The sequence below is a fragment of the Nerophis ophidion genome, linkage group LG13 (genome assembly GCF_033978795.1).
Source record: "Nerophis ophidion isolate RoL-2023_Sa linkage group LG13, RoL_Noph_v1.0, whole genome shotgun sequence".
NCBI classification, from domain to species: domain Eukaryota; kingdom Metazoa; phylum Chordata; class Actinopteri; order Syngnathiformes; family Syngnathidae; genus Nerophis; species Nerophis ophidion.
Genome location: NC_084623.1, coordinates 49,805,336 through 49,827,254, shown reverse-complemented (window position 1 = coordinate 49,827,254; position 21,919 = coordinate 49,805,336). Strand labels below are relative to the sequence as shown.

The 21,919-nt window shown below is 39.3% G+C and overlaps 1 protein-coding gene across 1 annotated transcript in view; it reads left to right on the top strand.

Annotated features, from left to right (window-relative positions):
- Nucleotides 1-21,631, top strand: part of si (sucrase-isomaltase) — a 275,632-nt gene extending 254,001 nt beyond the window's left edge. The window contains exons 47-49 of the mRNA XM_061919155.1: nucleotides 1,697-1,746; nucleotides 12,420-12,590; nucleotides 21,392-21,631. Of these exons, the coding sequence (XP_061775139.1) occupies nucleotides 1,697-1,746; nucleotides 12,420-12,590; nucleotides 21,392-21,463 (293 nt within the window). The 3' untranslated portion in view covers nucleotides 21,464-21,631. The remainder of the gene's footprint in view (nucleotides 1-1,696; nucleotides 1,747-12,419; nucleotides 12,591-21,391) is intronic.
- The last annotated feature ends 288 nt before the right edge of the window (nucleotides 21,632-21,919 follow it).

Below are 21,919 nucleotides of genomic sequence, written 5' to 3'. Positions count from 1 at the left end.
CGGGTGACACAGAGTACACTAAAGGTTGTGATATAAACAATTTTAACATCCGTACTAATATTCGCCACACTGTGAAGCCACACCAAACAAAAATGACGAACACATTTCGGGAGAACATCCTCACAGTAACACAACATAAATGCAACACAACAAATACCCAGAATCCTTTGCATCCATGACGAATCCTGACTATATTATACACCCCACTAGCAGCAAACCCCGCCACCCCCGTGCGTCGGTAAGTGTAAAGTATATTCAGGAAGTGTCATGGATGCAAAGGATTCTGGGTATTTGTTGTGTTGCGTTTATGTTGTGTGACTGTGAGGATGTTCTCCCGAAATGTGTTTGTCATTCTTGTTTGGTGTGTCTTCACAGCGTGGCGCATATTAGTAAGAGTGTTAAAATTGTTCATATCACAACCGTTAGTGTACTCTGTATCACCCAGTATGCCATTCAATCTTGTATGTGTACCAGTTTGTTGCTGGACTGGCAAACGATACGCACATTTTGTTGAAGGTGTCAAGGGCAATGGATCCACAGCACGATCTTATTCCCGTTAACGGCTCCCATTGCCTTCTTTACTTTGTGACATGAGTCAAACTAGCTGTTTTAGTGGTAAAGGTCGCCAACTCCGGATATATAACAACGGGCGGTTGCGGTTCTGATAAAATGTTGGGTCGGGTGGATGACGACTTTGGTGATGCGGTTGCGGAAGACATAATTGCCTATTCGCGCATCTCTATTGTACGGTATATTAGTATCAGTACAGTAACAGTTCTTGAACTATTTGGGAAAAAAAATAACTAACAAACTTGTTGAAAAATAAACAAGTGATTCAATTGTAAATAAAGATTTCTACACATAGAAGTAATCATCAACTTAAAGAGCCCTCTTTGGGGATTTTAAAAGAGGTTCATCAACTTAATTCTAAACATTTTTTTCCCCCAAAAAATAAATCTTTAACATCCATATTTATGGAACATGTCCACAAAAAATCTAGCTGTCAAAACTGAATATTGCATTGTTGCATTTCTTTTCACAGTTTATTAACTTTAATTCATATTTTGTTGAAGTATTATTCAATAAATATATTTATAAATTATTTTTAAACTGTTGCTATTTTTACAGTAATTTAAAAAAATCTTACGTACCCCTTGGCATATCTTCAAGTGCCCCCCATTTGAGAACCACTGCACTAGAATGTACTACACACTGGCACTGTAGTTTTACCAAGTAATGTAATAATAATGAACAGCATTCCGTCAAACACACCATCAGCAGCTTCCCCATATGTTCTTAGATAAATATCTGCCCTTTATATGATATTTCAACGTCTTTTTCTGGCGTTATCAATTCATTCTGCTTCAGTATGTTGCAGACTACCTGCGTCATCAAGATGTTTTTTCGATGATTTCCTTCTTTGATTCAACGAATATCATCCACTTCCTCTCAGCACCGTCCTTCACACTCACTTTCTGCGTTCCCATGTTTGGAAAAGCAACGTTATGTCAATATTTAGCTGTAAGCTAACGCTTAGAGCATGTTTTGGTCGGATCTTATGGGGTTGAATTTGATATTCGCTACGACAGTTCATGGCGGGGATGTCGTCTACCCATAAAAATCGTAAGCTGTGATATCCCAAGGTACTGTATTTCAAATATGTCTGTAATCTAATTTGCATCTCTTATCTCCTCAGACACTGTTGGAAAGAAGCAATATCTGCAGACCTCCATGGCTGTGAAATCGGTGAGTTCATAGGGTATTGTATATATATATATATATATATATATATATATATATATATATATATATATATATATATATATATATACTGTGCAAATCTTTCTTTTTTTCTTATTATTTGGGGTAGCAATAAATATTACACCTTGATTTACGTGGCTCACCTTCGGCAGCGTCTTCTCCCCGTCACCTTTGTTGTAGCGGTGTAGCGTGCAAGGACGGGGGTGGAATAAGTGTCAAAAGATGGAGCAGACTGTTTTAATGACATTCAGACTTTACTTCAATCAATAACGGAGCAGCATCTCCTCATCCGGAAGCAACAATACCGGAAATGTGTCCCGTGAAAAACCGTCCGACCGAAGAACAATAAATTAGTTTTAGTAGAAGTTTGCTGGTTTCAAGAAATGTAATGCCGAGCGCATATAATTATGGCAAGATAATGGCACTAGCATTTACTTAATTTAAGAATATTTTTCAACATATTGCGCAAAAAGATCCGTCTTTTTTTTTTCTACCAAGAAAAGTGCACTTGTTATTAGTGAGAATATACAAATTTTAAGGTATTTTTGGGTCCATTAAGGTAAGCTAATTTTACTTGTTTTGGAAAGTCTTGACAAGCCAAATGTTCTTGTTCTATTGGCAGATGATTTTGCATAGTTCAAATAAAATAGTCACTATAGCTGCTGCAAGAAGTAGTTCGAAAAAAATGGCAACGCTTTTAAACAGAGTTTGAGACTCCTGATTTACAAACCCTGTTTCCATATGAGTTGGGAAATTGTGTGAGATGTGAACAAAAACGGAATTCAATACAATTTTCAACCCATATTTAATTGAATGCACTACAAAGACAAGATATTTGATGTTCAAACTCATAAACCTTTTTTTTTTTGCAAATAATAATTAACTTAAAATTTCATGGCTGCAACACGTGCCAAAGTAGTTGGGAAAGGGCATGTTCACCACTGTGTTACATCACCTTTTCTTTTAACAACACTCAATAAACGTTTGGGAACTGAGGAAACTAATTGTTGAAGCTTTGAAAGTGGAATTCTTTCCCATTCTTGTTTTACGTAGAGCTTCCGTCATTCAACAGTCCGGGGTCTCCGCTGTCGTATTTTACGCTTTATAATGCGCCACACATTTTCAATCGGACACAGGTCTGGACTGCAGGCGGGCCAGGAAAGTACCCGCACTCTTTTCTTACAAAGCCACGCTGTAGTAACACGTGCTGAATATGGGTTGGCATTGTCTTGCTGACATAAGCAGGGGCGTCCATGAAAAAGACGCAGCTTAGATGGTAGCATATGTTGTTCCAAAAGCTGTATGTACCTTTCAGCATTAATGGTGCCTTCACAGATGTGTGAGTTACCCATGCCTTGGTCGCTAATGCACCCCCATACCATCACAGATGCTTTGCGTCGATAACAGTCTGGATGGTTCGCTTCCCCTTTGGTCTGGATGACAAGATATCAAATATTTCCAAAAACAATTTGAAAATTGGACTCATCAGACCACAGAAGACTTTTCCACTTTGCATCAGTCCATCTTAGATGATCTCGGGCCCAGAGAAGCCGGCGGCGTTTCTGGATGTTGTTGATAAATGGCTTTCGGTTTGTATAGTAGAGCTTTAACTTGCACTTATAGATGTAGCGACAAACTGTATTCAGTGACAGTGGTTTTCTGAAGTGTTCCTGAGCCCATGTGGTGATATCCTTTCGAGATTGATGTCGCTTTTTGATACAGTGCCGTCTGAGGGCTGGAAGGTCACGGTAATTCAATGATGGTTTCCAGCCATGCCGCTTACGTGGAGTGATTTCTCCAGATTATCTGAACCTTTTGATGATATTATGGACCTAAATGTCTTGCAATTGGACTTTGAGAAACGTTGTTCTTAAACTGTTTGACTATTTGCTCACGCAGTTGTGGACAAAGGGGTGTACCTCGCCCCATCCTTTCTTGTGAATGACTGCGCATTTTTTGGGAAGCTGTTTTGATACCCAATCATGGCACCCACCTGTTCCCAATTAGCCTGTACACCTCTGTGATGTTCCATATTAGTGTTTGAGGAGCATTCCTCAGCTTTATCAGTATCTATTGCCACCTTTCCCAACTTCCTCGTCACGTGTTGCTGGCATCAAATTCTAAATTTAATGATTATTTGCAAGGGAAAAAAATGTTTATCATTTTGAACATCAAATATGTTGTCCTTGTCAATCAATCAATGTTTATTTATATAGCCCTAAATCACAAATGTCTCAAAGGACTGTACAAACCACTACGAATACGACATCCTCGGAAGAACCCACATAAGGGCAAGGAAAACTCACACCTAGTGGGACGTCAGTGACAATGATGACTATGAGAAACCTTGGAGAGGACCACATATGTGGGCAACCGCCCCCCTCTAGGGGATTGAAAGCAATGGATGTCGAGCGGGTCTAACATGATACTCTGAAAGTTCAATCCATACTGGCTCCAACACAGCCACGAAAGTTCAGTTCAAAGCGGATCCAAGACAGCAGCGAGAGTCCCGTCCACAGGAAACCATCCCAAGCGGAGGCGGATCAGCAGCGTAGCGATGTCCCCGAACGTTACACAGGCCCGACTCTGAACAGCCAGTACTTCATCCATGGCCACCGGACCGGACCCCCTCCACAAGGGAGGGGGGGACAGAGGAGAAAAAGAAAAGAAGCGGCAGATCAACTGGTCTAAAAAGGAGCTCTATTTAAAGGCTAGAGCAGGGATAGGGAACCTATGGCTGTAGAGCCAGATGTGGCTCTTTTGATGACTGCATCTGGCTCTCGGATAAATCTGAGCTGACATTCCTTAACACGATAAGTAATGAATAATTCCACTTGTAATCACAGTGTTAAAAATAACATTCAAAATATAAAACATTCTCATGCTTTTTTATGTTTAAGAAGTTGCGTTAATGCTAAGCAGTAATTTATTTATTATTGGTTAGTGTTGGGCTTGCCCTCTTGGGGGTTCTTCAGACCACCAAGCACCGACATGAGAGCCCTTTTCAGGGTTACATTGTTGTTTTATTTTTCAATAAGTCTCTCAGTTGCTTTCCAGCAATTGTATTTTTCTCTCCCGCTCGTGCTCTGGCTCCAGCCTTCACCCCGTCTCTCCTCCTGTCTGCTGCTTATAACAGAGCGGCAGGTGATTAGATAAAAAGGCCCAGGTGGGCCTTCTACGCACCTGTCGCTGATTTTGAGGCCGGCCCCGGGACCACCAAGTTTGCTGCAGGCCCACAGGCCACGCCCCCACCACAGTTAGCTTCAGAATAACAATGTTATTACAAAGAATAAGAGACCTATTATACTCTGGAAATGTTGGTCTTACTTAAAAATGCACGGGTTTAGTTGTGTTCAGTGTTATAAAAATATTATATGGCTCTTACGGAAATACATTTTTAAATACTTGGCTTTCTTGGCTCTCTCAGCCAAAAATGTTCCCGACCCCTGGGTTTTAAGGTGAGACTTAAATGCTTCTACTGAGGTAGCATCTCGAACTGTTACCGGGAGGGCATTCCAGAGCACTGGAGCCCGAACGGAAAACGCTCTATAGCCCGCAGACTTTTTTTGGGCTTTCGGAATCACTAATACCACTTGTAGCATATTCAACTGAATATGGGTTGAAAATGATTTGCAAATCATTGTATTCTGTTCATATTTACATCTAACACAATTTCCCAACTCATATGGAAACGGGGTTTGTAGAACAATGCACTCGGTTAAAAAATACAAAATATTTGTTGCCGTCATGACATACAAAACTGTATAAAAACGAGCGGATGCTTGTCGGCCCCGCCGCAGTAAATAGACCAACGCTGCCATCTCTAATAATACTGCAGCAGAGACCCAAAAACAGCCTTCCTGTACATCCAATCAATACCTCGACAGGCCTGACCGGGGAATAATATTATGAAAGCGAGCGCTTTGTTCATTACTTTTCCTTTTAGAGGGACGACACTTTGTTAAATGTCAGTGGCAGACAAGACGTTCAAGGTAAAATGGCTCAGATTCTTGTAACCAGGAACCATAAAGGAGTTATGTTTGCAAATGACTGCGTTGGAAAAGACCTGAGCGGCGCGCACGTCACATTTATCTTTTAATCCGTGAGCTTCAGCTTTCCAGATGCCATGTCTGCGCTGCGGGTGGCGCGCAGCGGGGCATTATGTCTGCGGCGGCGCATGAGGACGTGCGGATGTTACTACTTTATTCTGAAGGTGCTGACTTGCCTCGCATGAATAACACGCCCAGGGTTCACTTGACAGTAACAAAGTATTTATTCCTCTTTAAAGGTTGTAAGCTGCCGATTCCGATGTCGATCATCCATGAGTGTCACTTGGCCGATATCACCTTTAAATTTTTCAATGTATTTATTAGGGGTGTGGGAAAAAATCGATTCGAATACGACTCGAATCGTTTACGTTGTACGATTCAGAATCGATTCTCATTTTAATCCAATTCAAGCAATCAATCAATGTTTATTTATAAAGCCCTAAATCACAAATGTCTCAAAGGACTGTACAAACCATTACGACTACGAAATCCTCGGAAGAACCCACAAAAGGGCAAGGAAAACTCACACCCAGTGGGACGCCAGTGACAATGCTGAGTATGAGAAACCTTGGAGAGGACCTCAAATGTTGGCAACCCCCCCCCCCCCTCTAGGGGACCGAAAGCAATGGATGTCGAGCGGGTCTAACATGATACTGTGAAAGTTCAATCCATAGTGGCTCCAACACAGCCGCGAGAGTTCAGTTCAAAGCGGATCCAAGACAGCAGCGAGGGTGCCGTCCACAGGAAACCATCCCAAGCGGAGGCGGAGCAGCAGCGTAGAGATGTCCCCAAACGATACACAGGCGAGCAGTCCATCCTGGGTCCCGACGAGCGGTCCATCCTGGGTCTCGACTCTGGACAGCCAATTCTTCATCCATGGTCATCGGACCGGACCCCCTCCACAAGGGAGGGGGGGACATAGGACAAAAAAGAAAAGAAGCGGCGGATCAACTGGTCTAAAAAGGAGGTCTATTTAAAGGTTAGAGTATACAGATGAGTTTTAAGGTGGGACTTAAATGCTTCTACTGAGGTAGCATCTCGAACTGTTACCGGGAGGGCATTCCAGAGTACTGGAGGCCGAACGGAAAACGCTCTATAGCCCGCAGACTTTTTTTGGGCTTTAGGAATCACTAATAAGCAGGAATCTTTTGAACGCAGATTTCTTGCCGGGACATATGGTACAATACAATCGGCAAGATAGGATGGAGCTAGACCGTGTAGTATTTTATACGTAAGTAGTAAAACCTTAAAGTCACATCTTAAGTGCACAGGAAGCCAGTGCAGGTGAGCCAGTACAGGCGTAATATGATCAAACTTTCTTGTTCTTGTCAAAAGTCTAGCAGCCACATTTTGTACCAACTGTAATCTTTTAATGCTAGACATGGGGAGACCCGAAAATAATACGTTACAGTAATCGAGACGAGACGTAACAAACGCATGGATAATGATCTCGGCGTCTTTAGTGGACAAAATGGAGCGAATTTTAGCGATATTACGGAGATGAAAGAAGGCCGTTTTAGTAACGCTTTAAATGTGTGACTCAAAGGAGAGAGTTGGGTCGAAGATAATACCCAGATTTTTTACGGAGTCACCTTGTTTTATTATTTGGTTGTCAAATGTTAAAGTTGTATTATTAAAAAGAGGTCGGTGTCTAGCAGGACCGATAATCAGCATTTCCGTTTTTTGGCGTTAAGTTGCAAAAAAAAATTAGCGGACATCCATTGTTTAATTTCATTAAGACACGCCAAAACCAAACCTGAACCAGCAACACTCAGAACTGCAATAAAAAGAGCAATTGAGAGGAGACACAAACACGACACAGAAAAAAACAAAAGTAATGAAACAAAAATGAATATTATCAACAACAGTATCAATATTTGTTATAATTTCAGCATAGCAGTGATTAAAAATCCCTCATTGACATTATCATTAAACACTTATAAAAATAATAAAAAAGAACAATAGTGTCACAGTGGCTTACACTTGCATCGCATCTCATAAGCTTGACAACACACTGTGTCCAATGTTTTCACAAAGATAAAAAAGTCGTATTTTTGGTTCATTTAATAGTTAAAACAAATTTACATTATTGCAATCAGTTGATAAAACATTGTCCTTCACAATTATAAAAACTTTTTACAAAAATCTACTACTCTGCTAGCATGTCAGCAGACTGGGGTAGATCCTCCTGAAATCCTATGTATTGAATGAATACAGAATCGTTTTGAATTGGGAAAATATCGTTTTTGAATCAAGAATCAAATCGAATCGAAAAAAATCGATATATTATCGAATCGTGACCCCAAGTATCGATATTGAATCGAAAGGTGGGACACCCAAAGATTCACAGCCCTAGTATTTATGCTGACTGCTATTGACAGATAGCAACATTTATTTTTCGGACTATAAGGCGCACTTAAAAACCTTTCATTTTCTCAAAACTTGATAGTGCGCCGTATGCACGGAATAATGTTGGTGGTGCTTCCCGACTTTGAAGCTATTTTATTTGGTAGATGGTGAAATGATAAGTGTGACCAGTAGATGGCAGTCACACATAAGTAATACAGTGGGGCAAAAAAGTATTTAGTCAGCCAATGATTGTGCAAGTTCTCCCACTTAAAATGATGACAGAGGTCTGTAATTTTCATCATAGGTACACTTCAACTGTGAGAGACAGAATGTGAAAAAAAAATCCAGGAATTCACATTGTAGGAATTTTAAAGAATTTATTTGTAAACTATGGTGGAAAATAAGTATTTGGTCAACCATTCAAAGCTCTCACTGATGGAAGGAGGTTTTGGCTCAAAATCTCATCATACATGGCCCCATTCGGGAACATTATCACAATTTCAAAAGGGTTGAAAACTATAAAAATGAGTTCCCAGTGGCTTGTTGTATTTTTTGAAGTTTTTTTCAAAATTTTACCGGTCCCCGAATATCCCTACAAAAAGCTTTAAAGTGCTTCATTTTCGCTATTTGCGATGCGACTATCCATTTCCCTGTGACGTCATACAGTGCTGCCAATGTAAACAAACAATGGCGAATACCACAGCAAGATATAGCGACATTAGCTCGGATTCAGACTCGGATTTCAGCGACTTAAGCGATTTAACAGATTATGCATGTATTGAAACAAATGGTTGGAGTATGAAAGTATTGAAGAAAAAACTGAAGCTATTGAGCGAATAGCTATTGACGCTATTCATAGCCATAACTTGGCCGAATAGCTGCGTTAGCATCGCCGGTAAAATGTGCGGACCAAACGATCAGGACTTTTGCATCTCTTGACACTGGAGCAACTTAAATCCTTCGATTGGTAAGTGTTTGTTTCGCATTAAATGTGGGTGGAAGGAAACGTAATATAGTTACAAATGCATCTGCAGGTTATCCATACATCCCTGTGCCAAGTCTGCTTTTGCACCGCCGGTAAATAGCATGTTATCATCGATTAGCGTAGCATGTTAGCATCGATTAGCTGGCAGTCATGCCGCAACCAAATATGTCTGATTAGCACATAAGTCAACATCAACAAAACTCACCTTTGTGATTTCGTTGACTTTATCGTTGCAAATGCATCTGCAGGTTATCCATACATCTCTGTGCCATGTCTGTCATCGCCGGTAAAATGTGGAGACACTTTGGTACATTTAATGGGGGTCTGGCGGCAGACACTTTCGCATCTTCGGGCCAGTGGTGCAACTTGAATCCCTCCCTGTTAGTGTTGTTACACCCTCCGACAACACACCGGCGAGGCATGATGTCTCCAAAGTTCCAAAAAATAGTCGAAAAAACGGAAAATAACAGAGCTGAGACCCGGTGTTTGCAATATGTTGAAAATGAAAATGGCGGCTGTATTACCTCGGAGACGTCACGTTCTGATGTCATCGCAAAAAGAGCGATAAACAGAAAGGTGTTTAATTCGCCAAAATTCACCCATTTAGAGTTCGGAAATCGGCTAAAAAAAATACATGGTCTTTTTTCTGCACCATCAAGGTATATATTGACGCTTGCATAGGTCTGGTGATAATGTTCCCCTTTAACACGGATCAATCGTCCTGTCCCCTTAGCAGAAAAACGGCAACAATGCATGATGTTTCCACCATCATGCTTCACAGTAGGTGTGGTTTTCTTGGGATGCAACTCAGTATTCTTCTTCCTCCAAACACGACGAGTTGAGTTCGTACCAAAATGGATACATGGATGTTACAGCAGAGTATAAAGTCAACTCGTCCATTTTCTACCGCTTATTCCTTTTGGGAATAAGCGGTAGAAAATGGATGGATGGATGGATGGATTTTTCAGTGTGTGCCTGGCAGGCCATGAATTAAAAAAAAGTCACCGATCAGTGGGAATAATGGGGCCAACCCAGCTCGGTTCTCTCTTCGTCCGAGCAGAGGCGCACAATCGCACACGCAGACACACATTAATGAGCATGCATTTAATCCCAAACACACACACACACACACACACACACACACACAGGCGTCGAACGCACACTGCGTGGCGCACACATACGGCAACCAGTGCCAAACATCTGTGGCTGTCCTCTGCCTACCATCAGGCTCATTCCAAAGCAATTTCACACAGCGATAAAGCAGCCACACTGTCTGACAGCCAAAGGGAGGAGGAAAAGCAAGAAAGCATCTGTGTGTGTGTGTGTGTGTATGCACGTGTGTGTGTCTGTGTGTGTGCGTGAACAGGCAGATGTGAGGAGATGAGGATAAGTTGGGCAACGAGGCCAAAGCTGCCTTGCAGATTAGCACATCGCATGCCTTTTTGGATGACACTGAACGTAAACGTGTGTGTGTGTGTGTGTGTGTGTGTGTGTGTGTGTGTGTGTGTGTGTGTGTGTGTGTGTGTGTGTGTGTGTGTGTGTGTGTGTGTGTGTGTTCCTTCCTCTAGGAGTTTTGGACTGAGAAAAAAAAAGAAAAAGTTTTGCAATCTCAGAACATTGGATTCTATTTTAAGAGGATGCTGGTACCTACTTAATGAAAACCCAAAAAAAGTTTGTATACATTAAAAAAAGTGGAAGAGAAAAATAAGAATGTGGCTTCGAGCCATGAAGGAGGCTTTTTTTTTAGTGACCTTCAACTTTGCATGAATTGCAAACATTCTCTCCTCTGATGTATGCTGACTTTAATAGAATAGAATAGAATTTAATTGAATAGAAAGTACTTTATTGATCCCTGGGGGAAATTCAGCACCACAGTTCGCTCACAATAGACAATAATAATAATAATTAATATATAACATATATTATATATATAATATATGAATAGTATAAATATATTCTACATATATTCTACATTTAAGTGCAGTCAAGGAACATATGCATTATACAGTCTGATGGCTGTCGGTATGAAGGACCTCCTGTGTCGTTCCGTGTTACATTTAGGGAGTCTGAGCCTTCCACTGAACGTGCTCATTCTCTCCGCAAGGTCTGAGTGTAGAGGGTGGAAGGTGTTGTCCATAATGGCTAGGAGTTTATATATATATATATATATATATATATATATATATATATATATGGGTTTGAACTCACGACCTACCGATCTCAGGGCAGGCAGTCTAACCTCTATATGTATATATATATATATGTAAATATAGCCCTGCGATGAGATGGCGACTTGTCCAGGGTGTAACCCGCCTTCCGCCCGATTGTAGCTGAGATAGGCACTAGCGCCGCCGCGATCCCAAAGGGAATAAGTGGTAGGAAAAAAAAAAAATATATATATATATATATATATATATATATATATATATATATATATATTTACTGCGATGAGATGGCGACTTGTCCAGGGTGTACCCTGCCTTCCGCCCGATTGTAGCTGAGATAGGCGCTAGCGCCCCCGCGATCCCAAAGGGAATAAGTGGTAGGAAAATGGATGGATGGAGACATATATATTTATATATATATATATATATTTACTGCGATGAGATGGCGACTTGTCCAGGGTGTACCCTGCCTTCCGCCCGATTGTAGCTGAGATAGGCGCCAGCGCCCCCCGCGACCCCGAAAGGGAATAAGCGGTAGAAAATGGATGGATGGATGGATGGTTGGATATATATATATGTATATATATATGTACATATGTACGTAAGTGTGTGTATATATATATATATATATATATATATATATATATATATATATATATATATATATATATATATGTATGTATATATATAGTGACTGTCGCAAATTATTCCGGAAAGCTGTGCATTACCCATCCGAATACTCCAAGACCTGCTTGAAAATAAAATAATTCCAACTGTATGAAAATAGTCTTACAATTTCTGTTCAAAAGACGGTTTATCTTTAGTTGAAAGAATTGATGTGGGTGGAATTTGGACTCCTGACCTCAACCCCATTGAAATCCGTTGGGGTAATCACGAAGAGTGATGTTTTTTTTTTTTTTCCTTCTTTTTACACAGACGCATTTAAACCTCCGTTTAACCTTTTTTTCTTCGAACACATGTCGGACGAGAGAAATGCGACCCGAACGAGGATTTTTCAATCGCGCTTACTGAACCTCTTCACCTTTGAACAACAACATGCTTTTCTCCTAATCCCGTTTTTTTTTTTTTTTTGCTTTTCCCACTTTCCAGAACACCTTGTCGAGTGAGGTTGTCCATAATGGCTTGTTTGCAGCTGACCATTTGATCCTGGGGGTGGTAAAAGTGTGGGGGACGGGCAGTGCTCACATCAGGAATGTGAATCTGACGGATGTGGCCGGAGACTCGTACGCTTTGAATTTTAGTTTCAGTGCTGTGACTCAGGTGAGTACTTTCACGCATAAACATTTCACGTACGCAAACATAAACACTTTGGCGCCAAACCAAAAAAATACTATATTACCACTTGTCTTTACTCTTCATGTATTTTTTTTTCTTCTGAAATATTCTTAAAGTCTAGGGGCTGTGTAATAAATAAACACAAATTAGGCTTTCATAATGCGACTTAGCCATGGTACAGACCTGGATCATAACCTAAAGCAGGGGTCGAGAACCTTTTTGGCTGAGAGAGCCATGAAATCCAAATATTTAAAAATGTATTTCCGTAAGAGCCATATAATATTTAATAACACTGAACACAACTAAACACTTGCATTTTTAAGTAAGACCAACATTTCCTGAGTATAATAGGTCTCTTATTCTTCGTAATAACATTGTTATTCTGAAGCTAACTGTGTTGGGGGCGTGGCCTGTGGGCCTGCAGCAAACTTGGGTGTCCCAGGACCGGCCTTGAAATCAGCGACAGGTGCGTAGAAGGCCCACCTGGGCCTTGTTATCTAATCACCTGTCGTTCTGTTATAAGCAGCAGCCAGGAGGAGAGACGGGGTGGAGGCTGGAGCCAGAGCGCGAGCGAGAGAGAAAAATACAATTGCTGGAAAGCAACTGAGAGACTTATTGAAAAATAAAACAATAATGTAACCCTGAAAAGGGCTCTCATGTTGGTGGTCTGAAGAACCCCCAGGAGGGCAAGCCCCACACTAACCAATAATAAATAAATTACTATTTACCATTAACGCAACTTCTTGAACATAAAAAAGCATGAGAATGTTTTATATTTTGAACGTTATTTTTAACACTGTGATTAGAAGTGGAATTATTCATTACTTATCCTATTAAGCAATGTCAGCTTAGATTTATCCAAGGGCCAGATGCAGTCATCAAAAGAGCCACATCTGGCTCTAGAGCCATAGGTTCCCTACCCCTGGGCTAAAGGGTTAACTTAACCTAAAGAGCCCTTCTAATTCTGGCAATATTTGAACTTATTTCATAATTCAGGACCTAAAACGAAACACTGATGATGTGTAAGCCTGCACTGCAAAAAATGAAATCTAAGATTCAATATCTCAAATAAGGGGGATATTTGCTTGTTTTCTGTCCGATAAGATAATTCTTCTCACTAAGCAGATTTTATGTCACAGTGTTTTACTTGTTTTAAGGGTTTTGGTCCTAAATTATCTTGTTATTGTCATGGCGTGGACTTTTGTGGGGTTTGTTTTCCCGTGGCTTGAAGGTAAGAACATCTTTTAATTTAATCAAAAAAAGAACAAACGAAAAGCGCTCACAGGGGAGGTATGAAAACTTGACTATGAAAACAAAACTTGCACTAAAACAAAAACTAGCACTATGGCATGAATAAGAAAAACTTACTTTGAACAAGCAAGTAACCTGGAACATCGGCATGGAAGGAGATGAATGGTGTGTAGGAGGTGATGTCGCCAGGCTGACTACAGGTTTAAATAATGCTGTGGTGATTAGTGAAAACAGGTGCGTGACTCAAAATGTGAAACAGGTGAAACTAATGGTTGCTCTGGTGACAAAACAGGAGTGAAAAGGCAGGAACTGAGTGTCCAAAAACCAAACAAAACATGACTTAAAATAAAACCTGATCACAGACATGACAGTTGTTGAGATATTATGACCTATATAGAGTAAAACATGCTCGAAACTAGAATATCAATTGTTGCAAAGCTGTGTCATCAACACTCACAAGAATAAAACTACTTTTTGAATAATTTCTTATTTCATGCATGAAAAAAGAATCATGACTTTGACACAATTGTGAGCAGGGGAAGACAGCGGATGATTAGATTAACACGTACCGCCTGTGAAATCTAATCACCCATCCGACGGTGTCCGTCCTCAGGACCACAGACAGAGGCGGCGACCGGTCCTGCAGGAGGTAGAGCAATCTATTGGGTTGCTATTTTGTGTCCTCTTCTACTGATGTTTTCCTCTAGATGCTTGAGGAAATGCCGAACGAGCATGAGGAAAAATCAATCAAACAAATTGTATCTATATAGCCCTAAATCACGAGTGTCTCAAAGGGCTGCACAAGCCCCAAAGACATCCTGGGCTCAGATCCCACATCAGGGCAAGGAAAAACTCAACGGGATACAATAAGAAACCTTGGAAGGGACCGCAGATGTAAGTAACGTAAAGTATCCAAACAACAGAAGAATAAGTGATTATTACATTTTAACAGGAGTGTAGATAGAACATTAAGTATCAATCAATCAATCAATCAATCAATGTTTACTTATATAGCCCTAAATCACTAGTGTCTCAAAGGGCTGCACAAACCACTACGACATCCTCGGTAGGCCCACATAAGGGCAAGGAAAACTCACACCCAGTGGGACATCGGTGACAATGATGACTATGAGAACCTTGGAGAGGAGGAAAGCAATGGATGTCGAGCGGGTCTAACATGATACTGTGAAAGTTCAATCCATAATGGATCCAACACAGTCGCGAGAGTCCAGTCCAAAGCGGATCCAACACAGCAGCGAGAGTCCAGTTCACAGCGGAGCCAGCAGGAAACCATCCCAAGCGGAGGCGGATCAGCAGCGCAGAGATGTCCCCAGCCGATACACAGGCAAGCAGTACATGGCCACCGGATCGGACTGGACTCCCTCCACAAAGGAGAGTGGGACATAGAAGAAAAAGAAAAGAAACTGCAGATCAACTGGTCTAAAAAGGGAGTCTATTTAAAGGCTAGAGTATACAAATGAGTTTTAAGGTGAGACTTAAATGCTTCTACTGAGGTGGCATCTCGAACTGTTACCGGGAGGGCATTCCAGAGTACTGGAGCCCGAAATGCAAAAGCTCTATAGCCCGCAGACTTTTTTTGGGCTTTGGGAATCACTAGTAAGCCGGAGTCCTTTGAACGCAGATTTCTTGCCGGGACATATGGTACAATACAATCGGCAAGATAGGATGGAGCTAGACCGTGTAGTATTTTATACGTAAGTAGTAAAACCTTAAAGTCACATCTTAAGTGCACAGGAAGCCAGTGCAGGTGAGCCAGTACAGGCGTAATGTGATCAAACTTTCTTGTTCTTGTCAAAAGTCTAGCAGCCGCATTTTGTACCAACTGTAGTGTCTCACCTTCCCTTTATTTCAAAAATCCTCGAAAAAATTGTTGCGGAGCAGTTAAATGAACACTTAGCGTCTAACAATCTATGTGAAACCTTTCAATCCGGTTTCAGGGCAAGTCACTCGACGGAGACAGCCCTCGCAAAAATGACTAATGATCTATTGCCAACGATGGATTCTGATGCGTCATCTATGTTGCTGCTCCTCGATCTTAGCGCTGCTTTCGATACTGTCGATCATAATATTTTATTAGAACGTATCAAAACACGAATTGTTATGTCAGACTTAGCCCTGTCTTGGTTTAACTCTTATCTTACTGATAGGATGCAGTGTGTCTCCCATAACAATAATTCATTTTCTACCACTTGTCCTTAATAATTTTCACAAAATAATAGATTGGAAAATGACACAATATTTTACTGCATTTGTCAGCAGCTAAATGAGGAGCCTTTGTTTGCTTACTTATTAATAAAAGACAAATTGTCCAGTAGGTTCACTATTTTATTTAAGGACAAACTTTCAATAAAAAACATATGTTTAACGTACCTTAAGATTTTTTTGTTAAAAAAAAGCCAATAATGCATATTTTTGTGGTCACCTTTTTTTTTAGAAAAGTACCGAAATAATTTTGGTACCGGTACTGTATGTTACACTGTGTTTACGACACTGGTCCACATAGAAACTGTAGTCAATTCACATTTCTGACTATGATCAATTACAATCAATGGCTTTGTTTTTTCGTTTTTTAATAATTAGAGTTTGTTTTACGTTTTAAAAATACACACACGTACTTTGTACCAAGGACGGAGCTATTTATTTTCTCAAGTCAACGCAAAAAATGAAACCTTACTTTCCCTTGGCTGTTGACGTCTTCTAAGGTTCAACGGTCAAGTTAACGCAGAGCAATGCAAAAAGTCTTAGTCAAGGACACTTCAGTAAGATGGATGTTTACCAAAACAGGATCTGAACTCACTTCATTAAGATAAAGGACAGTCTCTGATAATCAGGTGGTAGGTCGCAGGCATAGTGATCAGAATTCTTAGAAGGGACGAGGTCTTTGGAGGAGATATTGTTGAATTGATTGAGGTCGGTAATGAAGTGGAAAGAATTACATATATTTGTCGATAAGCTATGAAGTGCAGAACTATTCCATTCCTAACTTTGATTTTGTTTGGAGGATTGTGAAGGATTTACAGTAACTCGTCCCCGGAGCAGTTTTCCAGCACAGGATGCTTTTTACGGACTTGTCTGTGGTTTGTGTTAGCTGACTCTGACTGTGCATTGATATTATTGATATTTTGTTCCCGGTACCAAAATGTATTTTGATACTTTTATACTTGGCTTCATTTTAACAAAAATAATCTTACAATACTTTAAACATATGGTTCTTATTGCACTCAAAGAACAATTTTAGAAGATTCAAATAAAAATTAAAGGCTTTTTTGTTGCACTCAAAGAACAATTTATAATTTTCCATATTAAATATAGTCTGCCATAATCTAGGATTAGGTTACAATATAATATAGAGCTTTATTGACGTTATGCTTTATGACAGTGGTTCTCAACCTTTTTTTCAGTGATGTACCCCCTGTGATTTTTTTTTTTAATTCAAGTACCCCCTAATCAGAGCAAAGCATATATGGTTGAAAAAAAAGAGATACAGAAGTAAAATACAGCACTGTGTCATCAGTTTCTGATTTATTAAATTGTATAACAGTGCAAAATATTGCTCATTTGTAGTGGTCTTTCTTGAACTATTTGGAAAAAAAAGATATATAAATAACAAAAAACTTGTTGAAAAATAAACAAGTGATTCAATTATAAATAAAAATTTCAACACATAGAAGTCATCATCAACTTAAAGTGCCCTCTTTGGGGATTGTAACAGAGATCCATCTGGATTCATGAACTTAATTCTAAACATTTCTTCACAAAAAATAAATCTTTAAAGTCAATATTTATGGAACATGTCCACAAAAAAATCTAGCTGTCAACACTGAATATTGCATTGTTGTATTCATATTTTATCGAAGTATTATTCAATAAATATATTTATCAAGGATTTTTAAATTGTTGCTATTTTTAGAATATTTAAAAAAAATCTCACATACCCCTTGGCATACCTTCAGGTACCCCCAGGGGTACACATAACCCCATTTGAGAACCACTGCTTTATGATTTATAGTCGCCACTCTTAGTCTGTGCTTTAAGAAAAATACAACATGGCTGAAACTATATAAATACAACATTTAGTAGGTAAAACATGCAGTATTCAAGATAAAACAAAAATACTAGCAATTTGTTACACATTTCAGTCATTTTACTTGCATTAAATTGCGCTACGTGGGCGGTTTGAACTCTATTTGTCATCAAGCCAAGCAGACAATTAAAAAAAATCCAAATAAAGATTAAATCCATTAAACACATAAACACAATAGCCTTTTTTTGTCGTACTCAAAGAACAATTTAAAATTTTCCGTATTACATATAGTCTTCCATGATCTAGAATTAGGTTATTTTAACGTCTTGGTGGCATTGTGGTGACGAGTTGTTCTCCCGTGGGTGCAGCGAAGAGGTAGGAACAATAATTTATTTATACTAACTAAAACAGACTAAGAACCAAAAACACTTGCTCGAAGGCACTAACAAACAAAACAGAAAGCGCTAGCGTGAGCTAGGGACAAACAACTGAAATAGCATGGAAGCTAATGTACATGAAGGTAGTTACCACAATGTTGGAAAGAGCGACGTCAACTGTAGCGTGAAGCAAACAAGAGTCCAAGAAAGAATGTCAAACAAAGGCGGTCTTAAATAGGGAGATAACTAATCAAGGGCAGGTGCGAGTGATCAAAGGAAAGACAGGTGACACTAAATGGGTAACTATGACGACGGAACAAAACCAGGAAGTGCCACAAAGAACTGAAGAAGACAAATACTAGACAGAATGTGATAACAAACAGAACCAAAAGCAGAACATGCCATGATCCAAAACGTGGATCATGACAGTTATAATGGAACAGAAAGCTTTATTGGTATTATGCTTTATGATTTATGGTTGCCACTCTTAGTCTGTGCTCTAATAAAAATACAATCAAAAACACAATAAGGCTGAAACTACACAGATAAGACATGTAGCAGGTAAAACCCCATTTTTCAAGATAAAACAAAAATAGTAGCAATTTGTTAGAAATTTCAGTCATTTCACTTGCATTAGTTTGCGCTACGTGGGCGGTTTTAACTCTCTAATATTTGTCATCAAGCCAAGCAGATGATTTCAAAAAATTTAAACAAAAATTAAAAGCATTAAACACAATAGCCTTTTTTTGTTGCACTCAAAGAACAATTTAAAATTTTCCATATTACATATAGTCTTCCATAATCTAGAAATAGGTCATAATAGAATAGAAAGTTTATTGGCATTATGCTTTATGATTTATGGTTGCCACTCTTAGTCTGTGCTGTAATAAAAATACAATCAAAAACACAATAAGGCTGAAACTACACATATAAGACATGTAGCAGGTAAAACGCAACATTTTTCAAGATAAATCGAAAATAGTAGCAATTTTAGTCATTTCACTTGCATTATTTTGCGCTACGTGGGCGGTTTTAACTCGCTGATATTCGGCATCAAGCCAAGCAGCAAGTGAACTTTATTATCTGTCGATCTGACTGCTTTTCATTTAATTGATTAGCTGAATTTCGAGCATAGGTGGTAATTCTTTAATAACGCCACCTTTGGTGAGGCATGTTTGAAAGCAGCGCCTGCGGCGTGGCGCTTTCGTGTTCAACCTGTCATTTTTACCGATAGTTTTGAAGTCTGAATACCTCCATACTGCGCTTCAAACACCTCCTTTATTAACCAGTAGAATTGCCTTTAATTGCCATATTTCCTGTCCTCTGTTTTTTTTCTTGTGCGCTCCAAAACAGGATTTTTTTTTGAAAAAAAGTATGATTCAACTTACAATTCTTAAATTAAAGCTGCAAGCAGCGTTGGTCGAGTTTGCCTTTGGCTGCTGCCCCCGAGACCCACGGCCGGATAAGCGTTAGAAGACGCCTTGGAGCCACTATTTTGAGAATCTAATGCATTGTGAAAGTAATGCAGTTTTTTTATTGAAGTGAAAATATCAAACTTCCTGTTGATTTTTGCTAAAGTATGTTAATTATCAAAATGTAGGTCTAAGTGAGACCTACATAGTGTTTTTTGTTTCATATCTCTCTGACATTCCTACCGGAAGTTAAAAGCAGTTTTGTCTGTGTTTTCTTCCTAGGAGCAGTTTGTCCGTGTTGTATTCCTAGGGGAGCGGTAGAGCGCAATTTTGAGTTTTGAGGTTAGGTTTTTTCATCAGATCGCAATTTTTGCCAGACCTGATGTGTGTGTCAAGTTTGGTGAGTTTAGAAGCATTTTAAGGGGGTCAAATAACAGCTCAAAGAGGCAAAAATGACATTTTTTAGGAGACTTTGCACAGGGGTTCTTTGAAGGCGCGTAAAATCAAAACCTGAGAACTTATCAAAACTCTGTTCCATACTTTTAATCAGAAGGGTTCAATATCTCTCCTGTGCGAGTTTGAAGCCAAAACAACAAACGCACTCAGAGGAGATAATGTTTGAAGAAGGGTGACCGGTTTTTACAAAACTTTTCTTTTGAAGGGGGGATTGCAAACTTCCTGTTGATTTTTGTTGGGGGTTGTCAATCTATGAAATGTAGGTCTAAGCGAGACCTACATAGAAGTTTTTGTTTCATGTCTCTCCGACATTCTTACCGGAAGTTACAAGCAGTTTTGTCTGTGTTTTCTTCCTAGAAGCAGTTTTTTCAGTGTTTTATTCAAAAATAGCGCTAGAGCGCAATTTTGAGTTTTGGGGTTTGGTTTTTTCATTAGATCGCAATATTCACCCGTCCTTATGTGTGCGCCAAGTTTGGTGACTTTTGAAGCATTTTAAAGGGGTCGAATTACAGCGCAAAGAGGCAAAAATTGCATTTTTTGCGAAAATTTTATTTTGAAGGGGGGCTTTGCCAACTTCCTGTAGATTTTTGCTGAAAGAAGGGAGTGTATGAAAATTGGGTCTAAGTCAGACCTACATAGGAGTTTTTGTTTCATGTCGCTATGACATTCCTAACAGAAGTTACATGCAGTTTTGTCTGTAATTTTTTCCTAGAGCGCAATTTTCATTTTGGGGGATTGGTTGCTTAATATGTTGGGAAGGTTTTGCTATACCGACGTGTGTGTCAAATTTGGTGAGTTTTGAAGCATGTTAAGGGGGTCAAATTACAGCGCGTAGGTGCGGAATAATAATAAAACACAGCAGTTTCAATAGGGTCCGCAGGCCCATGGCAAAGGACTCCTAATTAAGCATCCTCGGGATGTTGCAGACTGTTTAGACACAATTTTCTATGTGGGGAGTTACCAGAATATCTTCCTTGAATAATTATTTTTTTATATTTAACTAGATTTTTTTTTTTTTACATGCTGAAAAAAAAAAAGAAAATAGTTTTTCAAAATAAAACAAAAATCTAAAAATACAATTTTAAATCTTGGCAAGTGGCAAATAACTAGCAGTGTGTAAAGTAGTGAAACAATAAAATAAAGTGTGTACTTTTTGTAAAATTCAGTGTTGTTTTTGTATTTCACAGTTGGCATTCTTGAAAACTGTCTTTTTTATTTAAACATGTATTTTTATTTCATGGCCAGGAGCTGATAATAAATGCAACTGCGACGTCTGTCCGTGTGGATCAAGGCTTCACGATTACATGGAAGGCCTGATGTTATGTATATTCAACATCCCTGTGCAGAAAGGCTCATTTATACGATTGTAAATTATTCTTACCAAATGATGCATTCCCAGTTAAACACATTAAAACACATTTAAGAGAAAATTTCACAATGTCAAATCCATTTGCTGTCAAAATTATTTTCCAAATAAACTTTATTCACCCTTGACTCCAGTCGTCTTGATTTCTGTTGTTGTACCGCTCAGTTTTTCATTCCGTGTCCCCTACTCTGCATATTTTACATTATTTAAAAATCACAAATGTTCTCCCAGCCATTTTTTCTCATATAATTAGACCAACAATGCTTGCAAGGATATTTGGCACTAATAGTAAGGGGGGATATAGATGCCAAATATTGAATAGATTAAGGCAGGGGTGTCCAAAGTGTGGCCCCTGGGCCATTTGGGGCCCGCAGCACATCATTCTAAAAATAATAAAATATATGTAT